This window comes from Daphnia carinata, chromosome 6 (assembly GCF_022539665.2).
Source record: "Daphnia carinata strain CSIRO-1 chromosome 6, CSIRO_AGI_Dcar_HiC_V3, whole genome shotgun sequence".
Lineage (NCBI taxonomy): Eukaryota > Metazoa > Arthropoda > Branchiopoda > Diplostraca > Daphniidae > Daphnia > Daphnia carinata.
The window spans coordinates 1,901,783-1,922,161 of record NC_081336.1 but is presented as its reverse complement, the minus strand read 5'-3'; the positions used below and the strand labels follow the sequence as shown (position 1 = coordinate 1,922,161).

The 20,379-nt window shown below is 38.6% G+C and overlaps 8 protein-coding genes across 10 annotated transcripts; 2 read left to right on the top strand and 6 right to left on the bottom strand.

Annotated features, from left to right (window-relative positions):
- Positions 1 to 158: 158 nt before the first annotated feature.
- On the top strand, positions 159 to 1,635 carry LOC130690267 (uncharacterized). The gene is made up of 6 exons (XM_057513275.2): positions 159 to 335; positions 399 to 553; positions 615 to 794; positions 866 to 1,058; positions 1,139 to 1,324; positions 1,394 to 1,635. Exons 1-6 carry the CDS (start codon positions 278 to 280, stop codon positions 1,441 to 1,443), a joined length of 822 nt encoding a protein of 273 aa, XP_057369258.1. The 5' UTR covers positions 159 to 277; the 3' UTR covers positions 1,444 to 1,635.
- On the bottom strand, positions 606 to 3,089 carry LOC130690271 (uncharacterized). Its single transcript, XM_057513278.2, has 3 exons — positions 2,506 to 3,089; positions 2,004 to 2,438; positions 606 to 1,934 (listed from the first exon to the last, which is right to left on the bottom strand). The coding sequence occupies exons 1-3, from the start codon at positions 2,523 to 2,525 to the stop codon at positions 1,658 to 1,660; spliced, it is 732 nt and encodes a 243-aa protein (XP_057369261.1). The 5' UTR covers positions 2,526 to 3,089; the 3' UTR covers positions 606 to 1,657.
- A 56-nt stretch (positions 3,090 to 3,145) lies between these two features.
- LOC130690272 (EEF1A lysine methyltransferase 1-like) lies at positions 3,146 to 4,209 on the bottom strand. Its single transcript, XM_057513279.2, has 4 exons — positions 3,958 to 4,209; positions 3,743 to 3,893; positions 3,465 to 3,674; positions 3,146 to 3,395 (listed from the first exon to the last, which is right to left on the bottom strand). The coding sequence occupies exons 1-4, from the start codon at positions 4,156 to 4,158 to the stop codon at positions 3,247 to 3,249; spliced, it is 711 nt and encodes a 236-aa protein (XP_057369262.1). The 5' UTR covers positions 4,159 to 4,209; the 3' UTR covers positions 3,146 to 3,246.
- Positions 4,210 to 4,378: 169 nt separating this feature from the next.
- On the bottom strand, positions 4,379 to 8,324 carry LOC130690260 (tuftelin-interacting protein 11-like). The gene is made up of 15 exons (XM_057513261.2): positions 7,898 to 8,324; positions 7,315 to 7,513; positions 7,164 to 7,257; positions 6,994 to 7,095; positions 6,821 to 6,935; positions 6,562 to 6,754; positions 6,090 to 6,499; positions 5,716 to 6,005; positions 5,565 to 5,652; positions 5,334 to 5,464; positions 5,196 to 5,262; positions 5,104 to 5,131; positions 4,928 to 5,039; positions 4,585 to 4,856; positions 4,379 to 4,525 (listed from the first exon to the last, which is right to left on the bottom strand). The coding sequence occupies exons 1-15, from the start codon at positions 8,197 to 8,199 to the stop codon at positions 4,451 to 4,453; spliced, it is 2,478 nt and encodes an 825-aa protein (XP_057369244.1). The 5' UTR covers positions 8,200 to 8,324; the 3' UTR covers positions 4,379 to 4,450.
- A 295-nt stretch (positions 8,325 to 8,619) lies between these two features.
- On the top strand, positions 8,620 to 9,890 carry LOC130690268 (mediator of RNA polymerase II transcription subunit 4-like). Its single transcript, XM_057513276.2, has 5 exons — positions 8,620 to 8,764; positions 8,826 to 8,940; positions 8,999 to 9,118; positions 9,178 to 9,349; positions 9,418 to 9,890. Exons 1-5 carry the CDS (start codon positions 8,697 to 8,699, stop codon positions 9,717 to 9,719), a joined length of 777 nt encoding a protein of 258 aa, XP_057369259.1. The 5' UTR covers positions 8,620 to 8,696; the 3' UTR covers positions 9,720 to 9,890.
- A 57-nt stretch (positions 9,891 to 9,947) lies between these two features.
- LOC130690269 (beta carbonic anhydrase 1-like) lies at positions 9,948 to 11,472 on the bottom strand. Its single transcript, XM_057513277.2, has 6 exons — positions 11,096 to 11,472; positions 10,955 to 11,039; positions 10,752 to 10,891; positions 10,457 to 10,696; positions 10,312 to 10,397; positions 9,948 to 10,248 (listed from the first exon to the last, which is right to left on the bottom strand). The coding sequence occupies exons 1-6, from the start codon at positions 11,186 to 11,188 to the stop codon at positions 10,125 to 10,127; spliced, it is 768 nt and encodes a 255-aa protein (XP_057369260.1). The 5' UTR covers positions 11,189 to 11,472; the 3' UTR covers positions 9,948 to 10,124.
- A 195-nt stretch (positions 11,473 to 11,667) lies between these two features.
- On the bottom strand, positions 11,668 to 13,926 carry LOC130690265 (zinc finger protein 836-like). Of its 2 annotated transcripts, none has more exons than XM_057513272.2 (7): positions 13,658 to 13,926; positions 13,385 to 13,594; positions 13,202 to 13,318; positions 12,993 to 13,135; positions 12,819 to 12,909; positions 12,635 to 12,733; positions 11,668 to 12,563 (listed from the first exon to the last, which is right to left on the bottom strand). In XM_057513272.2, exons 1-7 carry the CDS (start codon positions 13,799 to 13,801, stop codon positions 11,784 to 11,786), a joined length of 1,584 nt encoding a protein of 527 aa, XP_057369255.1. In that variant the 5' UTR covers positions 13,802 to 13,926; the 3' UTR covers positions 11,668 to 11,783. The 2 variants fall into 2 exon arrangements, with proteins under 2 accessions (XP_057369255.1, XP_057369256.1); XM_057513273.2 differs by having other exon boundaries at positions 12,819 to 12,888.
- A 4,786-nt stretch (positions 13,927 to 18,712) lies between these two features.
- On the bottom strand, positions 18,713 to 20,164 carry LOC130690274 (uncharacterized). Of its 2 annotated transcripts, XM_057513282.2 has the most exons (5): positions 19,961 to 20,164; positions 19,824 to 19,880; positions 19,424 to 19,544; positions 19,169 to 19,345; positions 18,713 to 19,112 (listed from the first exon to the last, which is right to left on the bottom strand). In XM_057513282.2, the coding sequence occupies exons 1-5, from the start codon at positions 20,075 to 20,077 to the stop codon at positions 18,952 to 18,954; spliced, it is 633 nt and encodes a 210-aa protein (XP_057369265.1). In that variant the 5' UTR covers positions 20,078 to 20,164; the 3' UTR covers positions 18,713 to 18,951. The 2 variants fall into 2 exon arrangements, with proteins under 2 accessions (XP_057369265.1, XP_057369266.1); XM_057513283.2 differs by lacking the exon at positions 19,824 to 19,880 and having other exon boundaries at positions 19,961 to 20,160.
- Positions 20,165 to 20,379: the final 215 nt, after the last annotated feature.

Genomic DNA, 20,379 nt, shown 5'->3' with positions numbered 1-20,379 from the left:
TCGGATCGTATTTTTGGTACACACTTTGGCTCTTGCGACATTTGAGCGTTCCCTTTAAAATACTTGCCCTATCAGTTTTTAACGGGCAAAGGGTCAAGCTATTAAGCAATAAATTTAATTCATAATCCTTCCGTATTCCTCTCCATAAATTCGCGTATCGTTTGTAGTTGATGGCTATAAGGGTTGTAAATCCATCCGAAATGTATTTCCTTGATTGGGGTTACCAATAAAAGGTCCCGGGTGCTTCGCAAAACGCGTTCATTCGTGACTTTTAACGATGATCATCAAGTCATTCTTCGTTTTCGCTGTTGCCCTAGTCTTTTTTAGAACATCGGGTGAGATATTTTAATTTTAAAAATTCACATAGTTTCAATCAAGTTCAATACTTGCGATTGCAGAATGTGCGGATGAAGTAAGTCAGTTCCATACTGAGGCTCTTTTGTATGCTCCTCGTCTCCGTTTCGACTCTCAATCTGGCGATACACTCGGTCAGTGTCTTCCAGGTAGTGCAGAGGATTATTTCCGTTTACGTCAAAATGGATTCACCGGCAGAGTATAATACCGAATCCTGAAACTATATTTCAATAGTTTAACATAAATTATTGTTTTTAAAGATATGCAACATGGACTACATTAGCATTTTAGACGGTCGGATACCGGCATATTACGAAGCTGCCCAATGTGACAGTGATTTGATCATTTCCTATTGGTATTTCTACGGCTACAAGGACGATTGCCCAATGCTACCAGGCGATCCAGGCGACGACGTCAACTGGGGGCGTTACGTTGTCAAGGTAACTGAAAAACATTTAGCAAAAAGAGATTTGTTATGTTTAAAAATCTAAAACAAAATCTACTTTGGCAGGTGCTGAATGGCAATCAAGTCGATCGTGTCACGTTCTATCAGCACGAAGGTTGGTACACTCGTCATCCTGGCCGTTACGAAGTGTTTGAGTCCACACATCCCGTTGCGTACGTTGGAAAGTTACGTCAGGGAACTTACCACGATGACGGTGGCTCGGGTACTTGCTGCTATTTTGAAGATTATCGCAATCCAGGTACCAGGAGCATGTGATTTGAACAAACTGCAATTTACAAAAAAGAAAATTACTTTAAAAAAATGTTTGACGTGACATAGGATCCCCGAATAAGCATATGGATAGCTGGAGTAATTTAGTTTGGTTGCGAAATAATGGCAGTTCCACTCCGGAATGGATGACCAACAACGATCCATACTATTGGAATGGGGTTTCTTTGCCGCATTTGAGAGGTGAAAACTTGTGTGATCTTCGAGGCTGTAAAGGCGGTAATCTTCAAACTTGCAGTACGTAGTACTTTAATTTTTCGGGTGCAGTGCAATTAGCAAGTCGACTAAAGGGTTATATTTTTCCAGACACTTGCGGCTGCCACAAATCAGACGTTCCTGACGATCAACGGCCATAATTTACTTCTGTACTGATATCGAGTTGTGGAGGACAAAGATTAACTGCAATGAATTGGTTAATTCAGCACCTATAGTCATGTACTAACCAAGTAAATAAAGGCAATTTAAAATATTAACGAATCGTGCACATTGTTAAACAAGGGTAGGATCAATCGTAATTAACGTGATTAAGTAATTCATCAACTAGTCGATTAAGGTGTACGTACAGCTACATCAGCAAACAGCGTAACCACTTGGCCGACACAAAAGTGATGAGACAATTGTGATCGGCGATACAGTTTTAGTAGACAAGACAGTTGTAAGTTCATAGGAATAAACAGTTACCGATACTATGAATTGATTGAGAAATCGTTTTGCCTTCCTCCATTGCGCTCGTTCCAGTGATATTTCCTCAGGGGTCACCTCATCTTTAGACGAAGACAACACAGTCGGAAACTGATGGCTTTCTTTAGTAAATTGTTCGACAGGGGAGATAGTCGTTGATGTCAACCTAGAAAGCGGTTTTCCAAAGGTTACTTTTTGTTATGACAAACGGTTCAAATTCTTAATATTTGTTTACTGCTGTGGTTTCGAAGGATTGACGGGGAACTGAGAATTCTCTTCGGGTGCATCCGAAGAATCGATGAGTATTCCACGCTTCTTCCGACGACAAGACACACTGGTGGAGCCAGCAAAAAATAGAGATGAAGGAATACAATTTTGGGTATTTGTGATGTTGACTGTTGAAGTTATGGTAAACGTAATCGTTCTCCAGAATGGATTAGAAAAGGATGTTGCGGCAAAGAGAAAACGTTGATTGTCCTGTACACGTCTTTCTAACGGAATGTTCGCGTATTCGTGCATCAATTCATTATTTTCTTGTGGCTGATAAATATTAAAGGCAGGTTTAAGCCTTGGTGACCAATAAGGCAAGAATTCCATCCGTTGTTGCAGGTTGAATTGCTGACGACTCAGGACAATCGAAAGGGTAGAGAAGATGACGAATGTTATTACTCTGAATAAACAAATTATTTTTAATTTAAATTGATCTTTATAGCATCTTTAGTAGATGTAAATGTTACCCGCGTAGGTGGGATTGCATGTTGTCTCGTCGATCGATGTACTCGAGATGTGCTGATACTAAGCAACGGAGGGCTCTTATATACACACTCTTTTTAAGACATTGTCAGCTAATTGCATTTTGACGATGTGCTCCAACGCGTCCAGAAGAACGTAGCAAGTAGAATTGCTTTATCAGCATGGAGTTATGAGCCAGTGAGCACGCAGTTTTGCAGTAATCTTATCGTTTCATCGTGCATTCCCAGCACACGATGAGTATGACGTGCAGGTTCTTCTCTCCAAGAAATTGCTCGTTCCATTCACTTGTGCTGAAGGAAAACTATTTAGAGCCACTTGTAGTTAAACGGTTTCGTACCAATGCCTGGTAAGGAAAAAAAAGATTGATCTATTATTACTTCAAAATAAGGAAGCAGCCAATTTTCACACTTCCGTGGCACACACGACTGCAAAAAATTATGCGTGATGCATCTAATTCACTGCTCACGTTGGCGATGAACGTTCGATATTACCACTACCGTTTTGGGTATTTGCTTTCGATAACGATTGTTGAAATGCATTTTTGGCGTTATGGTTTCAGTAAACGCTTCCTGGAACCGCTGGAAAATTAATCACAAATAATGACGGGCAATTTTACAATCAAAATTGTCATCGTCGTCCGCATTTTATTATCAGTTTCGATCTTGCTTGGAGCACCACCGCGTTTCTGAATAATTAGTTAGAAAATTGTATGGAAAGGTAAAGCCTCAGGACGTTTCATGAACCACTGTGGCCAAATCAAAGTCGTAGTTGGCATAACAGCGAAAATCATTGGCAAGATTATTACGATGTTTAGGTTGGAAGGCGCACATCTTGAGCTGAAGCAAACGACCAGCTAAGTCTTCCATAATGCTACCTAAATAATTACAATTCATGAGAAACATCGTGCAACTTCAGTTGCAAAAAAACAATGCTGGGAAAATACCTGTGCAAAGGATGAGAGGACCTTTGGAGAGATATCTCATGGTCAGCGCAGTTTTAGTTAGACATTCCTCACTGAGGAACGGTGGGTCAGCGACTACAATGTCAAATGCTGATCCGAGATCTTTTGGTACCTCAAGTGGAGAACGGTAGTCATAGAAGGTAAAATCATCTCCATACACACTAAAGCGTGTATCATATTCAAACAACTGGGCTAAAAACATGTGGTCTTAATACACTTATCTGCTTTACATCTTTAGCTCATAAAAACAATCCTTGTACCTTTGACTGATGCTGGTTTCAGCTTCCTCAATTCTTTGTATAGTGTAGGGCAAGATAAACATGCAATTCTGCCTTCAGCACCAGCTAATCTCAAAGCTTCTTTGGCAAGAACAGCAGATGTGTGGTCATCATACCAGAATTGGCTTAATTGCTAACACATTCAGCTAAAAATATAGGATTAACAGTAACACTGGAAAAATGATCTTTGTTTTTACCCAATCTTCTTCCAATACAACTTCATCGAGGACTTTGTCATTTTTTTCGGCTGTCTCTGCAATTAACCGCAATTGTTCTTCTCTTTCCTTTCTTTCTGAGAGAAACTCATTCAACGCAGCTAGAGTCGAAACGGAAAGTTCGGGTTCATCGTCATCCTTTTCATCACTGAACATCATATTAACTACTTGTTCTTCTGACATTATGTAGCTTACCGCGAAATTACAATTTGGCAAATTGAGTATGAGAGTCCACGTTGTTTACCCACGAGTTTCGTCTGCTAGCTTTAAAACGGAATATGCAGCGTTGACTAATATCTCCATTTGGCCTTAATTTTATAATGGATTAATTGTTCAATCGGCCGACGCACCGGAGGGAAAAGTAAAGTTAAAAAAAAAAAATAAATATCGATTTACGACTCAACAGAAATAAACAAAGCATTTATTATTCACAGCACAACGTAACATCGTATGACAATAATACTTTCAAGCCGTATTACAATACTGCCATATCCAATAACTGCTGCGCTGTCACAGGGGTCCACACACCATTAATGAGAACAAATACAACCTACACAAAAATAGCTTTAAGAATATTTCAAAGAGTTTCAATAGGAAAATTTTAATTACCTGTCGGTCGAAATAACACAGAACATTTCCAACTCGGAAAATTGGTCTCCCGGCATGAAAACGGTTGACAAGTGGAATGCACAAAATTCCTTGCTGTGCGCAACGATATTCAATGAGCTCACGAAATCCATGTGGTACTGCAGTTTCAGCCACTGGGGGAGTTGGAGCAGCTACTGTAGGGGTCATAACAGCTACTGGTGGAGGCGTGAAATCCACTTGGCCTCCGACCGCCAGAGAACGGTTCATTAAATCCAGCGCCCTAGTGAATTGTTCTATTTTGGTCGCAAAAAAATTACAGAAATTACAACATCAGTTTATATTTTCCAGAAAAGAATGCATCTACCTTGAATAGCTGGGTTTTGCGCAATTTCTGGAGGAAATAAGGCCTTCCAACCGGTATACCAAACAACGATTTCTTCATAGTTTGGATGGTGGTTGAGCCAAGCAACCAAAACCTTGTAGCGGAAATAGACATTTAAAAATGAAAAGAAACGAAAATAATCATAGAAAATTACGTACCTGTAACCACTTCGGGAAAAAGCTTGATCTGCGACACACGAATAAATATATTAAATTTTAATTCAAATTTGTAATTATAGAATTACACTTACACAAGTAACTGAATAAGGCTCTGTACAGGCATGAGGTCTTTCCAGTTCATAACCCAATGCCAGACATCTAATTCATAACAAAAATTCATTAGAAACAAACTTTTAGGAATCCACATTATGAATTTTGTAGTCACATACCTAATTCTTGTCGACTGGGATTGATATCCCACTTCGTGATAGCAATTTGTAACTTTGGTAAAATATTCTTAATAAGAAAGGCATCCATGGAACCCTTGGAGAAAACTGGAACCCAAGGTAATAAAACGGATCTGCAAGAGTGGCAATGTCGATAAATTATAAACTTTAAACTAATAACTGAAAGGCTACGAACAGATAAAACGCAATGAACTATTTTTTAAAATATAATACCTCGCAGATTGATCGGAAGGTGACCAAGCAACCAAGGCTTGAGACATTTTATGCCGAATGTTGGGGTATACAATTTCCAGTTTCGAACCTTCAAAACAATGATTCGATTAATGTGAGACTAGGTATTGGTACATATATAATTAAATTGTACCAAGTCGTGGAAGCCACGGATGAATCCACGAATGGATGGGAATAAGATCAGTTAATGGGTTCCAACTGTCTACTTCTTTTTGGATTTTAGGAAGAATAAGTTGATCCAAAATATTTTCCATGATCCAGTTTGGTAAAATTGGTTCCCACGATTCAAGTAAATCAACCATAGGATCGGCATTTTTACAACTCCATTGCCCAACAAGTCCCCGAAATGCTGGCATCCAAGCATGCCACAATAAAGCGTGATAGGGATCCATCCGGCTGTCATTTTTAATGATACCGCCCCTACTGTGAATAGAAAGGTGTTAACGTCAATCATGGTAACCTAACAAGTGTCATTCCTAAATTGGAAATAAGGTAGTGCTTTGATACCTGTTAGTCTGAGTTTTGTTACAAAACTCTAGAATAGGTCTCCATCGTTGAAAAATTAAACGACAAGCCTCATCTGTGGATTTCGAATCCAACGGGCGCCAGTACGTAGACAGACGTAACTTCGTCAGTGGGATGAGGTAATTCAGAGTAACGTTGGCTAGATCAGATGATACATATTCTTCAGGATAGTTTTGTTCTAATTTTCTTATCTGCTCCCAAAGGTAGTCTAAAGTTAGCTCGTTTGTAGCTTGTTTAATTTCAAGCTGCTCCAAAACTCCCAGCATCGCCGTAAGCATTTCCATACGGGTAATTTCTTTAGAAACCTCAACACTCATGGTTTTCATTTGTGCCTCCATAGCAACTATTTGATCTTGGTTGTATGACAACTCTTTGGCGTTCTGAATGATTTCCTGTTTTCAAAGAAGTTCTATTAATTCTGCACTCAATGTCATGAGGACAATAATAAGCTTACGTGTTCACAAAGGTCCACCAGAGTGTCCAAATTGTAACACAGTTTTTCAAGTTGAAACTTATCTTTCTTAATTCCTGCAACGGCTTCGGTGTCATTTGGCTCTTCGGTTTTCTTCGTTCTCAGTGCGCTATAGCCCTGAAGTACACGCTGTTCTCGTCCAGTCATATCGATAACTTTCGCCTTGGAAATTTCACTTAAACATAATGCATTTGGCTATAGCAACAAGAGTATAGACATTAAAATATTATGTTAATATTACCTGTATTCACGGGCCATTCTATGAACACCACTTTTGGACATTTCTTCGATTACCTCTTCCGTTGTTCTATATAAATATTGAACCTTCTTCTTTTTGGAGGATGGCTCAACCAAATCTGAAACAAAAAACAGGTTACATCTACAAAAACAATTGAAATTTATTTTGATTTGAACCTTTTCGCCAGTGAGCCAAGTTTTTCTTGTACTCTTGTTCTTCTTCGTCATCCGACGCTTGTTTCTTGGCAGAATCATTTTTGTGCTCAGATCCATAGATACCTATTACCAACCATTAGAAGGAATTTTTAAAATAACATTATAATGTGTTTCGATTTGTTTAAATTTACCAATTGCTCCCCTTCCTTTTCGGACTTGCGCTTCAACAGGTTCACTTCTACCTTGTAAACTTTTTCCAAGACCTTTACCTGGTTGGTAGCCCATCTAAACATAAAAGCTTTAGTTGATGTTATGACAATTTTCATAAGAATTAAACCAAACCTGAAATAGAAGCTTTGCTCCAATGCCTTTTGTATGTTTTTCCCATTCACCCAGATCACTGGATCCTGGGGGTTTCGAGTCTTTGTTAAACCTCTCAAACATTTTTCTAGGTTGTTTTTTAACTTCTTTTTCTTGGGACAGCTTTCCTGGCTTCTGGTTGCGCCCACCAAAACCTATTAAGGAATCCTCCTCCTCCTCACTTACAATGCAGGAATGAATTCCAAATACAGATGTTAGTAACGAACAAACATGCACCAAAAACTTTGTTCACCCTTTTGTCTGTATGTTGATGTAATTTTAACTAATAATGAAAATTATACTTTTGATCCATTAAATCATTATTATGTCTTTTTTAGTTAACAGTTGATTGTTATCTTCAAATAATTGCCATTGTCTATCAGTAACAGATTGGGAAGTATCGGTTAAAACAAAATAACACTCCTGTGCTTAACTGTGAGAATGGGTATTTAAAATATTTCTCATTTCAACAAACAACTGATGAATTCCATACACATCACAAAGGGCAAACAATGTTAATTTAACAGAGTGAAATAGTTCTAAATTCATCTAAATCTCAACAAACCTTTCAGAATATGAAAAAAGCTTGTTTTTTTCAGGGATTTTCTCCTTCTTTGAACCTTCTTGAATCCCACCTTTGACAAAATCAACTGGTGTCGTATAGTCTTTATTTGTCGAAGATTTAGAAAAACTTTGGCGGTTGGAAGATGAAGACGAACGAGGATTTTCTCCTTCATCTTCATCAAATACCCCATATATCTGTTGATTTTTTGTCATCTTCCTAAAACGACGCTGGCCGGGCTGAAAAGCATCGTACAAATCTCTTTCCGAGACATCAAAACTCTCCATTTCTTCTTCGTTAGCCATCACTTTTACAAGGATTACGAAAATAGTAGAACTACAAAATTTCCAGTTAGCTTCTTTTCCTTCTTTTTCCGTAGCTTGTTCAGTTCAGAACATAATTCACAAATCTACAGCAGGAAAATTTTTCCCAGTTGTAATTTGGAAAAAATTTTTTAGTGATGTCTGCTACCGAAGCCGGTAGTGAACAGCAACCAACATGGATTTTTAGATTTCATTTTTAAAAAATTCATATAAAATCCAACATTCAAATCCTCGACGGCTGAATTTTCATTTCACATTCCAGATCGCAGATAATTACAAAGTTAATTTAAAATTAATTCATGTATGAAAATATGAAAGTAAAAATATGCAAAAGTATGACAACAAAGCTTTTTTGATTGTTGTTGCAGCCGATATCTAGGAATTATGAGTTGAGATATTAAATCTGAATTGAGATCCAAGTTCGATTCCAAAAACGTACACTTTAAGAGTATATTACCGTTAATATCGTCAAATAAGCCATGACTTCCCACAAGAGCACAAGAGAGGTTTTACTGACTTGCATTGATGACATCGAAATCATCGCCAAGTAATTTATTTCTCAATTGTCCCATCTGTTTGGCACAGCGTAAATTTTAATTTTATTACAGGGAGCTTTTGGACAATTTAATAGCGCAAAAGCAGCAGAAACCCATGAGTGCTGAACACTCGCAACTTGTAGAATTAGTGCTCCAGAAAGACACAGATCTGAAAACAACATTAAAGGTTAGAACTATTTGTTGTTATAGGTTGTTATTTATGTTAGTAATGATTATTCCTAAAGCTGGCAGAAGAACAAGGTGTGTTGCAACAAAAAGTGGTTGCTTTGGAGACAGAGGTTGAAAGGCATGATATTGAGATTCGAAATCTTCAAAAGCAGCTGAAAGAGGCGGAGCAGTTACTGGTAAATACATTTTTCGATTGGTCATTCTACTGAAATATAATTTCTTTTTTTCACGTTAGGCAACTGCAATATTTCAGGCCAAACAAAAGCTTCAAGCCATTGCTAAGGCAAACAGCAGACCGGTAAATTCGGAGGAGTTGATCAAATTCGCGCACAGAATATCGGCATCCAACGCTGTATGTGCTCCACTAAATTGGCAACAGGGGGATTTACGCAGGCCATATCCAACAGGTTAGACAAAATTTCAGGATCATTGTTTTACTGATAACTGTACGTCGTATTTATCGATTGATGTGTAGATATTGAAATGCGGCTTGGGTTTTTGGGTCGCCTCGGCGAGATGAATGTCAACGGACATATGAGTTTCCCTGAGCTATTGCACCGCCCCAATCATTCCATGCAGCAGGGATCTTCCGTTCCCAACTCTCAAGCAGGCACCTACAGTTGGTTGTCTCAAAATGACCTACAGATGCCTGGTTTGTCTGTCTCACACCTGGGCGTGGGAGGTGGAATGGATCATAAAACTCCCAAAAAGGAAAATGAAGACGTGGACGTGATGTCCACAGACTCAAGTAGCAGTTCTTCTTCGGATTCCCAATAAAAGAACTGAGAGAAGAACAAAATTTTGCGCCGCGCAAAATTATTTATAATTCATGGTCTCGCAATTGTGTTACCAAACAGTTCAGTTTGGTTGTTACATCTTTGTTCTTCGTAACAGATTAAATCCATTTCAACCTTTATCAAAACAAAGCCGTGGAATAGACCGCCAGTATTTTGTGCTACTTGATTTTTTTTTTTAATTTACCTCAAACATTTCTTTCAGTCAGAATTGGAAGAGTTATATACTGTTTATTTAGTTTTTTTCTTTTCACTATTTACAAAATAGCTTTACGAATAACGAAGTCTGAAACTCAGCCCATCAAATTTCTTTGAGATGTGCATCAGCGTAAAATAAATCTAATTTTAATTGCTTGAGGATAGCATCCCGAGAGCAATATCTGAAAGTTCAAACAAAATATTCGCGTATTTCGTCCAACAAGTAGTCGGAAGTGTCTTCGCTCATTTCTACGAACCGTTTTTGCCTCCGACTGAAAACGTAGATATCACCGGTGTAGATGTCGAACCACAACCTGTCAAGTTATAAGTATTATATTACATATTACTTGTTAGGTTTCCAGGTGTATTATAAATACGCGTGTAGGTGCACTCGTCCCGAATTTATGGCACTTTGGATGAAGCTATAGCTGGCAATGTGTTGAAGCTGTTGCAATGTATTGAGCTGGAAAAAGTAATTGTTACAACAAAGAGAAATATTTTGTAATCATAAGATTATTCTACCTGTGACAGCTTGTCTGTAAGGCTGAATTTATTGTCAGGATCGATGTAGGCAACAAATTGCCTGAATGGTCCATCCATTGGGAAAGTTAATGGCTCTTGAAAACCATGCATCTCTAATCTCTCAAATTTGGTTAAAGAACTGCTGCCATGACGGTGAAGCCAAGCCTTAAGTGGAGATCTTTCTAAGGTCCTCATATTAGTTTCAATTCCCTTTTTAAAACTATATAAGAGATTCATGGCCTAAAAAAATGTTGAGTCATTATCTTTATTTATCACTTGAAGACATATGGCTGACCTTGCAATCCGAGTGTCCACAAACAACCATGTGTTTAACATTATTTACAATGCACCCTAGCTCTAGGGCTGCAGGCTCAGTTGTGGCTGAATCAATTCCATACAGTCTTGAGTGGGGAACCAAGTTTCCAGCATTTCTTACTTGTGTTCAAAATGCATGGAAATAGAGAAAAAAAATACCTGAACATCTTGGTTTTACATTACCTATAAACATATCACCAACATCTGTTTGTGTAAATCGGGTGGGAAGCATTCTGCTGTCCATACATGTGAAAAACACAGCTTTAGGCTAGATAGTTGGCCAGATTATTATGAGAACAAGAAAGAGAAAATATATTATTTTACCTCAGGTCTATCGGCAACTTGCTTGAATTGCTCTACCATCTCAGCTCGATAAGTTTTCCTGTATTTAAGGATACCTTTTAATATTTTATCCATTGTTATTCACTCTCCAACTCTGGAATGTCGAAGAGAATCAACACAAGACGTGAAATCACGAATCAGACTGCGAGCGTATGTTTGTTTGTTGAAGGTCTAATCGTTCTGGGGTGTGTTAATATTTGTTTAACATCTAGACACCAGAGAGATACAACTGGTTGCCATGTGGTTGGCAGACATTCTTTTCGTCGGCTTGGATTGATGCCTGTTGCTTGATGCCAAAAACTCAAATGTACAAAGATAGATTCGTTCTGCCCGTGGTATTGGGATTCGTCTTTCGGCGTTTGCAAAATTTTTGCTTATGAATTTCTGCGCTAAATGATGATGTTTTACGAAATTGTTAATTTGTTTCTTCTTCTTTTACGGATCTGACGACAGGCGGCGCCTTTCAAAGACTTGCTACTCCTATTAAAATGTTCGAATGAGATTTGAGCCTGAATTCTAACCTACCTGGCAGATGCGGGAAAACCGCAACAAAATATAGAAAACAAGCACGTTCCATGGTGCGTGATGCTTTTACTTAATGTTTTATTTTATGAATTTATATTACGCGATTTAACAGATAACTGGGCGGACAAGATTCGACTCCTGCAGACTAGTTCAGCTCCTCGAGAGTTTGACCAAACACTTCTCGCATTGCATAATCTGCTGGATGCGTTTTTTTGGTGTGTTCTATCATATCTGTTTCTCGCTGGCAAAAAAATTTACAAAGTGGACAGGTTTTCCTGGACAGACATTCGGGAACGTGTGATGCCAATTTTTTCTTCGAATAGAATTTTTTCGAACAATTAGCGCACTGGTACTGCAGGGCAGCAGTAGCATCATGCATGCGGGCATGTGATTGAAGATTGGAGCGCCTTGAGAAAATTTTGTCGCAAATCAAACACGTGAAAGCTTTGGCTTTTTCGTGCAATGACATGTGATTTTTAAAAACATCTATGCGTTGAAAGGTTGCCTTCGGGAAGCAGAGGTCACACGTATATAGTGACTTGGCTCTCTGATGGCTGTTTTTTAAATGAACTCTCAGCTCGAGGGGGCTAGCGAAGCATTTCGTGCATTCCGAGCAACTTAGAGACTGAGAAGAATCAGACTGGCCCGTAGTTTCAGACGGAGGATGCTTCAACGCCTTGTGATAACTCAGACCATCGAGGCTACGATAACCCTTTCCACACGCCTCACATAAATAACTGAAGGCCTCGTCGTGAATCCTTAAGTGACGCCTGAGATCTTGGGGCCGTTTGAATGACTTTCCGCAAGTAGGACAGTTTTTCTCTGCATTAGACACTTCACGCGCAGGTCGATTGTCCAGTTCAATGCCATTTTCCAACATTTTTCCAATTCCGTCACGTTCTTTACTGGACTGTGTCCTTGATTTCTATGGAATGATAACATAGAATTAGGTAGGGATGCTCATACTGGCCTTTTCTGGAGAAAACCAATACTCACGTTTCCAAAGATTTCAGAGACATTTTTCAAAGAAATCAGTTCTTTCACCAAATCACAGATGGTCTCCCGTGGCATACGGATGCGTCCACTAGTTGACAGCTGCCCTTGTTGTACATTCAATAATGAGGTGGTTTAAGGGGAAAAAAGATTAAAAATTAAAAAACGCTACTGTTTATCGAATTACCTTTATAAGAATTGAATGTGCAAGTTCTAACTTGAACTGCCAAGTAAGCTTGGCACCTGCAGGCTTATTCCTATTATTTACAACAAGAACTCTATTGCACCTCATGTATTTTCCCCAATTTTTAAAAGTAACTTTTATAGACATTATGTAAGTAAAATTATGTCTACTTCTTACATTTTGGACACCAAACCAGTTTCTACTGTTGTGTCTTTGATAAGCGGGCGAATTTCATTAAATTTTGGGTGGTTTTTGTCTCCAATGAGTTTGTAAATTATACTTTCACTTGTGGAAACAAAGCAACCTATTTGCTTTAACCTCTGCAAAATAAGATCAGGTATAAATTTCAATAGCTATTTAAATACAACACTTTGAAATGATCTAACCTCTAGTGCTAGCAGCCTGTCTTCTTGACTTCTGGAAGTTGTGGCATCAGCCACAATGTGCACTTTGATTCCACTGCTAATCAAATCCATAGCAGTTTGTTCAACACAAACATGAGCCTAATTTGGAAACATACCAAAGTAAAATGAGAGAAGCAACAAGCAACAAGAAGATGGTCAGTGTACCTCAACTCCAAAAAGGATAGCACATTTCAATTGCCCACCACATGACATTTTTATAATGTTCTCCACTTCAGGGATAACCATACTAAACTTCGTTTTTGGGACTATACCGAGTGCATGCTGAACATTAATTTCACTGACGGTACTTCCTAATCCCTGAGGATATTGTTCAGTTACTATAAGTGGTATGCCTAATATTTTAGTTGATTCCACCTACCAAATATAGGAATAGTGTTAGATTCAACATAAATAATCAATACGAGACAAGCAACTGACTAGTTTTTTGGCATTCGACACTACTTCAGAAAAGTGGAGCATCGCTGGACGAAACTTCTCTTGCAAATCACATAAGAAGACCGCAGTTTTGTCTACCGGTATTTTGCCGACTTTTAGATTTTCTTCGTTGCTTCTTGCAGCCATGGCATCTATTTTTTTACACCTATACTAGTCACTTGGTATGAATATAAATAAAGCTTTATCTTCACGAAATCAAAGGTTCAATCACAATCTCACAAATCCCATTCGAGCAACCAGACGATGTTCAAAAGGCTACTGCGCCTGTGAATCTGCAATGTTGCTTTGGTTTTAACTGAAAAAAGAAACGAGCCATATAAAAACAATTTGTTTATATTTAATTTTACTTAATAGGTATATTCCTTAAAAAGACTATAAAAGATCTTAAAGAGCTTTGAAATAGAAATTTTAAATGCATAATGCTTCTGTGAAGAATGAGGCAACGGCGTTAGGCTCATGAATAATTTTCTATGCAAAACACTTTTTTTTCAAAGCAGTTTCAAAAGACAGTTGTTGTCGATGAAGTAGTCCACATTTATGCTCATTTGTTTAGTTGATGTCGATGTTGTCGGTCACGTTCATGCTGATTTGCTGATCTTCCTCGCTGAATGGTATCATTCGAAAAATTTCCCCTAGGTAATCGAGCGTTTGCTTTGCATTAGCTAGTATTAAATTTTACTATTCAGGTTGTGAAATCGGTGATCGACCTGTAGAAGAATTGCGAATAGTTTGATGGAAAAAGAATGGCCGATTTCCCATCTTCGGTCAAAAAATGGGATCCAAAATTTGCTTGTTTCTTCCTACAAAAGTTTATAGATTCTAAATTGTTGTTAAATGAAAATACTGCTGTGGGTGCAGTTGATCAACTTAAGAATATCTCAAAATTTTTTGTCGAAGAAGCTCTCAACCCTAATATAAATTATCAGCTGAGCCCGGTAGATGAAGAAGTTCTGGAGCAGCAATGGTTGAAGATAATGACATGTGAAAACAGTAAACTTCTTCCATCTTCAGTACTATCATTGTCCAAAAATACCACTGAACTGAAGGTAAAATAGAGCAAAAGTTTCTCTATAAAGTTCTGTCTTAATATTTTGTTCATTTAGATTTGCTTGGTGAATATAGGCACCTACATTATGTTCAAAACTGACCGTCGCTTTAGTGACCTTGAATTCGCCGTGAACATTCTGTCATTGACGCTGGAAACTGTTCGCGCTTGCCTTCAGGACGAGTTGACTGAAGAAGCGGAGAGACTTCTGAAACTTGCGTCTCAATCAATTCGACCTCGAATGAATGATGAGACTGTTTATGATTTTGATGCGACACCAGCGATAGAGCTGGCAAAGAAATTTGAACTTTGCTGTAGTTCACTCTTCGTTTACCACGTGCTTGCTCTCTATAAACAGAAACAGTACAACGAGATGTTGATGCTATTGGGAAGCATAAAAGAGCAAGATTCGGTAAAACTTGGCATTGATCAAACAAAGGCACTGTCTCGAATATGTTTTGATGTTGGTCATGAAATGTTCTATCGAGGAGAGTATGAAGGAGCCATTGTCTGGCTGAAGTTTGCCCATTCATTTGGTGAGAATTTCCTCGAGAAATAAGAATATCCTTTCAACACAATTCTTTTTTTTTCCTTTTTTTTTTTTCAGGAAAACCAATTTTAGGTGAGCATCTTCAAAATGATTGCGAGGACGACTCCCTTACGCTTCTGGCGGTCTGCTACATGCAAATTGATATCACAGAACATTGGCACACAATTATTGAAATACTAGACTATTCAGGTAATAAAATTTTCGTTTAAATTTCATGGTTATATTCAAATGGTTTCTGTACTAAGATGATACTACTGCGAACTTGGAGCTAAGATTACAAACACTTCTTGTCAGAGGAAAGGATATTCATTTAGTTGAACAGAGTGTTCGGAAGTACCTTACACTGAAGTACCGGGAAGATGACGGAAAAATCTGTGTCAAAATTGCTGCTAATCAAGTATTACTCTTTTTGCGTTCATCGTTTTACTCCTTAAATACGCTTACATTTGTATGTGGTTTTCAGTTGTTTAGCTTGATTGAAAAACAGACAAATCTTCCCTTTTTGATGCGAATTCTCAGCTACATTCCCTGGAGAGGTAATCAATCCACCGATAAAGATGATTCCAAAAATGATTGGTCCTATGTCGAAAGCATCAAGTGGACTTGTGCAAAATATGCTGCACGTCACTACATGACCGAAGAGCAAACGGACAAATTGTTTGAACTGCTGTGCGAACTTCAGCATTGGAATGATGAAAATGGTAAACTGGTTATTTGCTTTAAAGCATTTTCTACTTTCCTCATGTTTTTATTATTTCAGTCGATGATGAACTGATACGTGGTGTCTTATACATCACTGAAGGCGTAGCTTTACGGCTGGTTAACGAAGAAGGAAATGTGGAAGCTTGTCTGCGATGGTACGAAATCATCGTCCAATTTGCAAATCGTCATGGTAACATTAAGCAATATGTACTTGTCGTGTTCCTAGCTAAAAACATCTGTTTTAGGGATCGATTCAATGGTTACTTGGAATGCGATTTCCTGTCTTCTGCAACTTCCACACGAGACAGGATACCAAAGGGCGGTAAAGCTATCGGCTATGATTCCAGAATACGATTCTTGGGCTGATGAGGACCTGCTTTGTATTCGGTTACAAATGGCATTACGAGGGCAAGAATACGATAAAGCACAACAGATTGTCTTTGATTTTGGTAACTTTAAAAAAAAATTTCAAATGAAATTTGCACTAAAACCTTTAATTTAAAACAGAAACAGGGAACGAGAATAACAATTGGAATAAAATTCAGAAAGCTATAAGTCGTAGCGCATCGATTGCCAGGGACAACGGGTTCTTTGATCAAATGCTCCACTTCCTCGAGAATGCCGTGCAGGTTTGCAAGACATTTTTCTTGAAGGCCATTTTACTGCGCTTTGTTTTACGGTACTTTGATGACGTTTTAAAGAAACAAAATAATCTCTTAACATTACTTTATTATAATTAGATTCCAAATAGAATTGCTACATAAACAGGAAGGCAATAAAGAAAGTGTGCTAACAAATATACTTTTCACCATCGCAACTGCCTATTCTACCACCCTTGAAGCTCGAACAAACGACCACTTTCTCGTTGGTAAGTGTACAGGATGCATATAGCGATTTAAAATTTTTTTTAAATTTATGGTTATTTATTTGTTTTTTCTTTGTCTTCGAATACTTGGTTATCTGGATGTGCAATCTTCGTGCCGGTAGAAATAAGAACCTGGTTTGCTAGAACGTCGTGGAATTTGGGGCGTATTGGAAACAAAGAATCGGCTTATTTTCGTCATCATCTTTTTAAGCTGTCTAGCCAATTTTTCGCTTTGGTTGGTTTCGAAGATTACGATCAATGGCAAAATAATATTTTTATTTTTTCGTATTGAATCTTAAAAGGAACCGTCTTGGATGAAAGAAATGAAAATTGCTATGGTGAAAGCGATAGAGGCCGCCTTCGACTTTGGTCCTAATCGTAAGCGGATCTCGTATGTGCGCATTCTCGAATCTGCTCTGGATGTTGTGAACGACTTTTACCACCATGCAAAGGGATTCGAATACGTTCAATTAATTCAACTAATGGAAATTCACGCGTTGGTAAGTATTGAATATTTTAATTTTATTTATTTTCTATATGCTTTATTATGCATTCTTTTGTCTCAACAGTGTGAGTTGGCAAAAGACTGGCTAAAGGTTGAAAAACTTTGTCGGAGCTACATGGAAGATAAAGATGTCAAACTGAAACATGATGCCGACTTCTTTGTTAGCCTGGCGTCGATCTTAATCAGTACAAAAGATGCCAAGATTTGTGAAGCCGTCACGAACGAGTGCGTAGATGACACGTTCGAGAGAAAAAAATTGTCCACAAACCAGCAAATGCGTTTGACGAACTTAGCTGCTTCTAGTCTAGAAAAGGCAATCGATCTATCAATGTCATCAGGGACTCTCCCTTCACTGAAGATAATTATTCTCCACTGTCGATGGTATGCATATTTTTCTATTTCTCTTTATGTGTCGTTTTGGAATGCCGTGTATCTGATATGAAATCGTCATTCAAATTTCTGTTAGTCTCCGTATTATTGATGAAAAGCAATTCAAAACTAGAATTGGACTTTCAGGATGGTTGGTGTCTTGTTCAACTCTAGTACCGTTCGAGAGCTGTCTACCCTGAAGGAACATGTATTATTGCTGGACAAACTAGCGCCGTGGTTGCGGTCGACCGACATTCCGTTTTCCGAAGTATACAAACATTTTATGTGTGAAAACCGACCAAGACTTTTGCTATAACTCTCACGAATTTCGTACATCTGTCATAGATTTACTGGATTTTTAAGAAGATTTGGAATTGTACTCTACTTTGCCCAGACCAGAACTTCAAACGAGAAATAGCGAGGTAGATGTTCATTTTTGGAAAGTCATAAGCTTTATGAAAGTTTTTTTTTTTTTCATTGCCGTACGACTTTCGTTTTTCTCACTTCTAGGTGGCTAAGAGAGAGCTTTAAACAATCGCCTCACTACTCGAAGTTGATGGATTTGTTTCAACAGCAATTTGACTACGTGTGTCGTCTCTGAAGCCGTGATGTATTCCGGTAAGATTACTGCCTTTTTCTGTTCTTTTTCCCCCACATTTTTTTTTTTCGTCTTTCATTCCAATAGAATTAAGTCGTACGTTCGACAATTTAGTTTGCGTCTAATCATACGGGTGGCAGACAACGACCCACACGCCTCGTACAGTTTCTATTATTAAGCGCGGATCAGGTTACAAGCCCAGGACGTGCACTTGACGTACAGCATCCTCCTCTGAAAATCGGTTTTAAAAATGACAATTTCAGCTACGCGCTCTTGTTTCTGGACGTTTTTCAAAGCTTGCAGGGTATCATATTCCACTTTCAAGTCGCGCATTATTCCCGTCTCGCCAAAACCACATGGGGAGTCTCATAAAAATAGCATTAGTACTAGCATGGCTGCACAGTTTCTGCCTGGAATTCTTTTATTTTCCAAAATAGGTGGGAGGGTAAAACGGAACATCCCAGCGGCCAGAAAACAGGGCGGAAAAACCAATTTATAATTATTGACGGATGGGTGGGAAACGGGTTTTCAATCCCGGCGGAAGTAATTGTCTTTCCGTGCGTGCCATTGCAACGCACAACTCGAAGCCAATTAGCCATTGCCTAATTTGCAATTCTCTTTGTTGATGGAAAAAGTTATTTTTCATCGATTGCTGTACAGCTGGCGAAGTTCAGTCAAATCGCTCAATCGTTGATGGTGGTCACCTTCTGCCGTCAATGGTCGGGAGGGTACTCGAACTTGCACCGGCTTTCGATAATGAGATTTGATCGGTGGTGATGGAGATCGAATCAGTGAACGACGATCTAACAAACACGATCATTGTAGTGAAGTGCGTACGATTCACGGGCGAATAACATACCAGTATTGAGATTAGAAGTCATTCCAAAGTCGTCAGTCTCTTCTCGTCTCCATCTCCGCAATTCTTCTTCTTTTCTTTGTTTATGTTCAGCGAGCTGTTGATCGAGAATGCGGCGGTATTCTTCTTGTTTCTTTTTGCGCTCGACTGCATCGCTATGGTCTGAATTTCTCACTCCGTCTGATATTTTGAAAGAATGTTGAAGCTTTTGGGCAAACTAGTATTTTGTTTTATGCTATTGTGTAGAAAGGTACATACCTGAAGGTTGATCAGAAAAATTTATTTTTTCTTGATCAAATTGCTCAGATTTTGACGGAACTATTATTTTTGATTTTTCCTTGGATGCAGCCAGCGGAGTAGGAGAGAAATCATGTTGCCTCTGTTAAGTCACATCAAGAGGAAAAGTTTAAAAAGATTTGTACAAGGACTTTGATGTGTGACATTAGACTAGTTGAGAGATGTGCCACATCATGTGGTTTCAGCGGTTTCTACATTTAATATCTGTTATCTTGATACACCCGTCAGAAGGAAAAATGAGGGTGACAGCTAGCTACTGAAATGGAGAATCACCTGTCAACATGTATATGACTTTCCAGCTGAGTGGTTAACAGTGGGGAGCAAAAGATATGCATAACACAGGTTTTCAGTAGTTGCTTACACATGATTTAGGGTGTACGTCGTCCCGGTAAAGTGAACACAGCCCAATGAAACAAATCTGATGGGACGTAATCATTTTTTTTTTTTTTTGTCTGGGACTCTTTAACGTTACGTTAAACATGTAAAGCCTGAACCGACCTGTTGTCTGTCGTCTGTCATATTGACATGAGTCGAGAAAAGTTCACGTTTTTCCTCGGCTAATTTTACTTTATAATCCTCGATAAACTTTCCAAGCCAATCGTCGTCGCCTAACATTTTATAGAAACTACTTAATTACTTAACTTCAGGGCACCAAATACTCGTGTGCGCACACCGTTTTAAAGTAATTATCCAACCGTCACTTTTTGTGGATGTAAAAAAAAAACGTCTATACCAAGATGCCACCTAGCGACTGGCATGAAAAGGTCATGTGAAAGTCGTTTGGTTCGAATTTTTGGCCCTGAGGCAACGAAGGCGCTGCATGTTCCCAAGGACGGATACGAAGGGGGTAGGGCGAGCACTCGGTAGTGGAGTTGCATGAAGCTATGCTGCAGAGAAGCCTCTCCGACAGTTAGTGA